The 8,190-nt window shown below is 32.6% G+C and overlaps 1 protein-coding gene across 1 annotated transcript; it reads right to left on the bottom strand.

The window, feature by feature from the left end:
• Positions 1–217: 217 nt before the first annotated feature.
• Positions 218–7,867, bottom strand: LOC107422136 (plant UBX domain-containing protein 11). Its single transcript, XM_016031542.4, has 10 exons — positions 7,699–7,867; positions 6,668–6,767; positions 6,028–6,080; positions 5,841–5,922; positions 4,842–4,907; positions 4,663–4,730; positions 3,275–3,490; positions 2,677–3,181; positions 1,374–1,625; positions 218–732 (listed from the first exon to the last, which is right to left on the bottom strand). The coding sequence occupies exons 2-10, from the start codon at positions 6,765–6,767 to the stop codon at positions 500–502; spliced, it is 1,575 nt and encodes a 524-aa protein (XP_015887028.2). The 5' UTR covers positions 7,699–7,867; the 3' UTR covers positions 218–499.
• Between the last annotated feature and the right edge of the window lie 323 nt (positions 7,868–8,190).

The following is an 8,190-nucleotide window of genomic DNA, read 5'->3' on the forward strand; positions in this document are numbered from 1 at the left end:
ATTTTACCAAATAGGACATTCCTATCATGGACTCCTTGACATATCCTATATTATAAATTTTTTTATAATATAGACATCTCCAAATTATCCGCATAGAAAAATTTTATACACATATATATATATATATATATATATATATATATATATTGGTAAGTATCCCCCCAATCATCCCCAATGTAACAACTTACAGCGAGAAAAATAAAAAAGACCCCTAATCTGATTGAGAAAATTGTCTACAAAATTTTACTTTCTGAAATATACAGTAATATTTACAACCATGAAACACAATATTATAAGATTTATGTTCTATAAATTCTTGTGAAAATAGACAAAGTGAAAAAAATGATACCATCGTAACTTTTTTACTTTATGGGTAGTACCTGCATTCTACATTCTACAGTCCACATCAACTTTCATAATTAAATTTGATTTCAGAGTAAGCAAACCGCTTAGCAGCCTGAAGTCTAAATCATTCGACTGGCTGTCAAAACCATAAACCTCATTTGCCATCATTATCGCTACCACCACCACCACCATACTGGGTAGAGTTACCATTCCAAAAAGAATTTCTATCATTGAACCTTCCATCATCTTCATCATGCTTCAGCGTGTGAATATTGCTTCCGAAACGTGATGTTGTTGGTTTCCTTCCTTTATCATCATTTCTGCTGGTTCCTGAAGTGCTTCGACTTCCTGCTTGGTTCAAGTTACTCTGGAGGGTGGCATTTGGACCTACAACAACAAAACTAGAATAAGGCATATATTTCATGAAAGCGTTTTGCCTCAACAATTTTCTTGAGTCGCTCCTGTTATTAAACAAACTGAAATTATTCTCATGGAAGAAAACTACAGACAGATAGTCCAACTGTACAATTTCATTTTGGCATTAAGCTCACTGAAGAATCAATGAACCTTTCCAGATATCATGACCAATGATTGAGGGTGAAAAGATCATTGCTAAAACATTTCTGAAAAAAGTGAAATAATCTTGAAGGAAGCATTTGAATTTGACGAAATATAAGCAGATTAAGCAGGGTGAAAAGTATCAATAGCAGATGTGATATGGTGGCTCTTAATTGCAGAAGTTGCAATAACTATGCCTAAGGGTAGCTTATTCCATTTTGACGTCAACTGTCTACTAAAAGGTAATTGCTACGTGATAGGATCATCAATAAGGATGCAATTAACATTGTGCAAACACATATTAGCCGTGGTTAAAACGACCTTTAACTTGCTTGTGGGTGATACATACCATTAATTTTGAACTTCAGCACACCTTAGAAGTAAGTTAACGAAAACCTTTTCATAATCCTAGACATAAGAGTAGAAGAATAATAAGTAAGTTGGCACCATGGTAGCGAAGAGAGACTCACTATATTCCCACAAGCCATTCTGAGACTGTTCTCCAGAACTTGTGGAGCTGGAATCTCCACCAAGATAAGAGAAAGGATTTATGAAAGAAAAAATTCTCTTCACATATGCAAAATATCCCCCATTACTTTCATTCGAGGAATCAACACTATTTATTGTAGTTGGCCTCGGTTGATCAGTTTCTAGCCGGTGAGGAACCACTATCAGTGCCTGCCTATCATACAGACCCAATTCTGATAATGTTTTGCATAAATCTGCATCAACATAAACATATATATATATATATATATATATTAAAAAAAAAAAAAAGGTAAAATATGAATAATAAATTTGAAGCATAGAAGAAATTTGCAGAAAACCATTGTTGACCTAAATAGACTATATAATAAGAAAATTAGGTTATTAGTAAGAGCTTGTTTGTTTCTCCATGGTAAATAGACAAAAGCCAAGTTAGATAATAACGGACAGAAGAAAGATCTAACATCAGCGTACAACTTTAGAATATAAAGCAAAGGTGAAACAACCTTGAAACAAAACCAATAAATGAGACAAAATTCTTCCAGTGATTTTTCTCCTAGAACAAATGTAGAAAGTTGAACCAAGTATCATTATTTTTATTGACTAGCATACATCAAGGCACTTAAGATTACATTCACAGATGAGTTACACAAATGAATCTAGCATGCATCAAGGCACTTCAGATTATATTCACAGATGAGTTGCACAAATGAATCTCAGATTCTACATAACAATAGAGAGAGAGGAAAGGAGGGAAAATGAACATGATAACCACCCATCCATAGCTATTATCTCTCTATATAAACATAGTGGTGGAAATATTCCACTAACACCCATTTAAAAGCCTGAAATAAACCAAATCCTCCAAAAGCAACAAGCATGATAAAAAATTTAACAGTGGCAATGTCATGTAGATAAATTTTCCAGCGCGTGCCCATCAGAAAATTTAGGTTTAAGCTCTTCATGCTACATTGTGTAGGACCCCCACAAATCATGTGCAACAAAGCGTGTCAATGTACAATATCCTAGTTAAGCGAACATTTATTTATAAATATTCATTTGAACACAGTGGTCAGCAGGTTTCTTAGGTTACCCAAAAAATCACAAGTGTGCTTGCACTTGATACACAAGAGAACCACTATACCTTATCCAAAGTACCATGCAAAGCAATAATTATGCACATAAACTAATTTATAAAGCAGAAAGAATATCAAAATACAAGGTAAAATGATGATCACACAATCTATATTCTTGCGAAGTATTTGACGTGCATCCCATAATCTTTACCTTGATCATCGAATACCTTGCGAGGATAAGGGATGGCTAGATCATAAGAACCAACAACACTTGTTTGATGTTGATCAACATAGTCTTTGACCCTTCTCAAGGTGCTTGTCACAGAAAACTTCTCTTGTAAGTTAGCACCATTAGGAATTCGGATATTTAAATGAACATCATTGAGTTTCTTGACCGTTGTAGCATTATCAAATGCATCATTCTTTTTATCATCTACAGAATCACCCTTCTCATCTTGCATAACCACGGTAGCTTCAGTTTGTGATCCTCCAATTGAAACTGAATGATTATCAGAATCCTTTTCCAAGGCAGGAGAACTATCTTCAGCACTTGAAGAAATACGATGAGCTACAGCATTCTCGAAGTCTACTGTAGCAGGGCACTGTAACTCTTTGGTAGCTTCATTGGATGAGTTGGACTTTTCACTAGTACTCTCTACCTCTTTGGTATCAATTAATTTTGAAGAGATCACACTTCCTAATTCATTACCCTTTGCCTGTCAATGTCCCAAAAGAAAAAGACAACCATATCATGCAAAATTCAGTTTCAATAGCAATAAACTAACAATAGCAAGCTGGTCTCTATTTACCTCAACAGTGCATTCACGACTTTCATTTTCCTCTCCTGTGCTAGAGTTAGCCTCTCTTGTAGATTCTGGTAATTTACTATTTTTTCCTGTTGAAGGTGACAAAGCAATTGTACTTGCGGAGCTTCCTTGTTCAGATCCCATACTAGAAACACCAGAAGTAGATGTCTCTGATTTCTTTGAAGCAAGTGCTGCACTAAGGACAGTCACAGTTGTTTCCTAAATTTCATCATTAAATAATTATTGTCATTTTCTTGTACAAATAAACTGAAAGAAGAATGATCAGAGAACTTTAAACATGCACAGAGAAAGCTCCTAAAGAAAAAAAAATAAAAAGACATGCATGAGAATTAACTATGAAGAATAGTAGACTAGTGATAGTTGGATTATTCTGAATTGATTGGCAGAAGACTAGTGGGTAAGGCAATAAAATAAAGTATTAGTGTGCGATACATGAACAGCATGTGAATATATGTTAGTAACAGTGTTTTCAGGGCCAACAGTGAAACAGGAAGCATTCTAGTAGTTTCAAGGCAATACATAAATTGTTCGGGTTTAAATTTTATAATTAATAAGTTGTGTAAATTTATTATGAAGAATAATTAATAATAAATTGGAAAAGCTTAATTCATATCTAATTCTTCCCTATGCATTATCATTCAAATAATGCAATCAAATTAATATTTTGAGAGTTTGGCTGTAGAAAGGGTTTCCAGACACAGAGTTAGTGTACGTAACTTACTCAGTATGATGAGAAGAGGAAACGTTATAATATTAATAAGAATGATGGACCTTGACTTCATTATGGACCTCCAAGAAAATTATCATAGATAATTAAAGAAGATCTAGACTTTCAACTTAAAATTTCAGATACAAAATGAAAAGACTTGTGAAACATATCAATATTATTTTACCATGTTTCAAATTTTACCCCGTACAGTATCAAAATCTGAAAGAAACTTAAAAAAAAAAAAAAAAAAAAAATTATGTTTAGACATATCAACATTTCTCTTTACTTTTCTTGTCTTCTTCCCCGTCTCTCCACCTCTTGTTCCAAAAAAGAAAACAAAATACGGTTACCAATCAAAATTTCTGATTTTTATCCAAAAAACTACAAACATTACCAAATGATAGCGCAGTTTTCACATAAAATGTTGAATGATATGTGATAAGCAGGAGGTAGGACAATTATAATTTGTTCTTGGTGTCACAAAAGGCTAAGGCAAATCTTTCATAAAGATTATTAAAGCAAAAATGGTCCTAAGAATTTGACACAAGTAAATAGAGTCTAAATGACACAATAGTTCATGTAAGAACATTTCTTTGAAATGATAGATAAGATAATTTTTATACCTTAAAAAAAAATTGACATCAAATTTTAACAAAATTACCTGTATATGAAGACTCAACCACACCTTCTCCAAACTCGATGCCAGGACTTCTGCACTAACAAACCCCTCTACATATTCAAAAAACAAACAATAACCAACTTCTAACAATTAGTACATGTGTGGCTCAATAGACTTTCATAAAAAAAATATACATTTTCATTAACAAATATACATCATACCATTTTGCCAAAGTTGCAGACCATTGTATCCAACAGCTGTGATACAAGGAATTGATTTCTGTGGGTCTGTGAGATTATTGATGCAAGGATACAACCTTAATCATATACAAGCGTAAAACACTAGAAAGAAGCTATACTCAAACAGTCAAAATAGAAAATTACAATTGGTTATAACTGGCATGCCCATTTTATAGAAATCTCTGCCAGTAACGAAGAGTAGGATTATGAGGGAAAAAAACCACTAACACAAACAGTAAAATTAAGAAGTACCAAGTTTGAGACCACATTAATGCTACAATTCAAAGAATGGTATGACATTATACGTAAAGTGGTCATTAGATGTCAGAAATTGTCAAATCACAATGTCTCAAGGCTTCCAATATTTCCTGCTTTCGTACAGGAAGGTAAATGGATTCGACGATGGAAATCAATAGACAATCAACAAAATGTCATTGAAAATACTTGAAACTATTATTCAATTGATGAAACCACTGAAAATTTTGAACACGCTCTTGCAACCATCATGAAGGACATTGAAAATACATAAAAGATTGACAAAGTTACAAATCGATGTCAAAACTATAATGTGAATGAAAAGAATAATTTTTTTCATTATGTCTGAAGAAAATTGAAGAAAGTATCCATTGCAGCTACACAATTTGATTTTATCTGACAAAAATAAAATATATAGATGCTTAAACAGGAGTAAATAATGACGAGCAAGCTGACTAAATAAGCTCGGGTCTAATGTAAAGTACCAAAAGAAAATAGGAAATTATGCACCAATTAATTGACTTATATGACTTGTATATATGTATTATCCCCATGGCTGGCATTCTCTTGTAATCATTTCAGCAGTGCAGAGCGGACATTGGTTCAGAAGGATTGCTTCACAAGCAATTTTCAGATATGATTTTATAGTGCAGAGTGGACATTGGTTCAGAAGGATTGCGTCACAAGCAATTTTCAGATATGAATTTATCTTCTATAGAAGGATACATATTGCAGAAAATTGTGCAGCATCAGCGCCTCCTTCGGGGATATGCAATAAAATACAATATTTTGATACAGACTCTGCCACCTAAATGCCAAACATAAATATAATAATAAGTAACAGAACATAAACAAAATACTGATTAAACTTCAACTAGGAAATAAAATTGAACAAGAAAAGGAAAAGACCTACCTTAGGATCAGTCCATGTGGAATTTTCCAACTGACTGGACTCAGAATCTTTACCTGAAAATCAGTAAAAATGAACATAACAAAAACATATAAGAACTTACAATAAGCAGCAAGTTTTGGCAAAAATCATGATAAAGTAATCTTATATGGTTATACCCATCCACCATGATGTTTAAACCACCATAATATAAAACATCACATACTAGAAAATATCCTTGAACCATATGTTGGGTGCTACCAAATATGTAGTTACATTTTACATATGGACATACCAACAGGTACAAAAATCAAACCATTAAAATACTAAAATACTATGGCAATACATAGAAACACCACTAGTGCACTACAATTACTAAAAGAGAAACTTAAAAAGATAATAATAATAATAATAAACAGTTCAATATTAATTCCTATATTCTAGAGGCTAAATATTGCTCTCCTTCAATGCATGCTCAAATGAAAAGCCCCAAATAATAAACAACTTAACAATGAAACAGTATAGTCCTTTTTCCTGGTTAAAAAGAAAAAAGGCTATCAGTAATAAGCAGAAGAAAGTAAGAGGAAGAGAAGAAAAGAAAACTACATGCATGCCAATTGAAAAACCATGAAAATAAAACAGGACACAATGAAGAAATACTTACCTGAGATATAGACAACAAACAGTTTCTTTTCATTCTTTGCTACATTGATTGCTTCAGGTATGGAACCTTTATATGCAAGAGTGGAAAGAGACTGTTCCATCTGTTTGGAAACAGGTCAATATTTAAATGGCTTGAAAACTCCATAAGACACCTTTTGATTACAAATGAATTAAATATCAAATGCTTCTAGTAAAGACTAACAAAACATATTAGGATACGTTCAATGTACCAGTATAGTCACAATCATAAGATAGTCCAAGAACTAAATTATTTTTTTACAATTCAAAAGATAAAAATCAAACCATACGACAACAGCAATAACATCTGGATATCACGAGTTCTCACAAGATTAGCTCATTTAATAAATGTAGGATACCAAATGTTATATTAAAAGATCGTTTTCCAACTCGCTTGAAGCCATTACCAACCACATGTTTGTGCTCTCTAAGGCATACGTCAAATTAGATTCAACCCCATTCCAGATTATTACACCAAATTTACCACAATTCACCGATACCCCCACATAAATTTTACTCGGGGATTTTCAATTCCTCAAAAATCCAATAATCATTAAACCAGTAAAGTCATCAACAAAATCCCATTTGCAATTGCTATTCAAATCAAGTAAATACTAAAGATTTTTCAGTCGTTAAACTGCAACACCCACATAGTCCCAGTTAAAAACCTAAAGACACCCAAAACGCAAAAAAATAAAAAAATAAAATAAAATAAAATAAAATACTGCTCCTTCAAATTCAAGGTAATTGAACCCCACTTCATAAGCAAACTCCCATATGGGTATTCGAAAACCGCTTCAGAAATCCCCATCTCTCAATTTTCAAGTCAACAGCACTATTTCAGATTAAGCTATTCGATAACAAATTTGCAGCTAACAGCATATAATCATGAAAACTAAACCCAAAAGTTTTAATAGGAAAAAGAAAAAAAAATAAAAATTGCTTCGATTTAATAAGAAAGCAAAAAACAAAAAAATCAAAGCTAAGAAAGAAGAAGGTAACAGAGTAATTTACCTTTAGCAAGCCAAACAGTGAAAGAGAGATAGAAGAGAAGCGAGGACTTGTAAATAAGGGAGACGATGCGATTTGCAGTCAGGACGTTCAAGTAGACTTTGATGCAATGTCGGTTCTCCACCGCATGGGTTTCCTACCAGACTTCCTAAAGACCAATTTTCTTGGTAATTTTACCATATATATTTATTTTTATTTTTTATGATCTTTTTTATTGTTGAATTTATATTTAGGCCCGTTTGGTTTGCTCGGGGTTAAGTCACGGCCGTCAAAACAATAACAATAGAAATTACACCAAATTATTGGTTTGTAACTTTGTAGTAGGACTATGGACTCATTTATACTTAAATTTTTTAATTAATAATATAATTACATATTATTGGCCACGTGGTATAAGTAAATAATTCTTTGTCTGTAGCTTCTAAAAAACAAAAAAAAATATACCACCACAGTGACCAATCATTAATGTCCATGTGGTGGTTTGGATAATTTAAT

This window comes from Ziziphus jujuba, chromosome 3, assembly GCF_031755915.1.
Source record: "Ziziphus jujuba cultivar Dongzao chromosome 3, ASM3175591v1".
NCBI classification, from domain to species: domain Eukaryota; kingdom Viridiplantae; phylum Streptophyta; class Magnoliopsida; order Rosales; family Rhamnaceae; genus Ziziphus; species Ziziphus jujuba.

Excerpts from the sequence above, each read along its gene's own strand:
- LOC107422136 (XM_016031542.4), bottom strand. The coding sequence starts at position 6,767 with ATGGAACAGTCTCTTTCCACTCTTGCATATAAAGGTTCCATACCTGAA. Across the intron at positions 4,731-4,841 it reads TCTGCAACTTTGGCAAAATG|AGGGGTTTGTTAGTGCAGAA; the intron begins GTATGATGTATA and ends TTGAATATGTAG. Across the intron at positions 3,491-4,662 it reads GGTTGAGTCTTCATATACAG|GAAACAACTGTGACTGTCCT; the intron begins GTAATTTTGTTA and ends GATGAAATTTAG.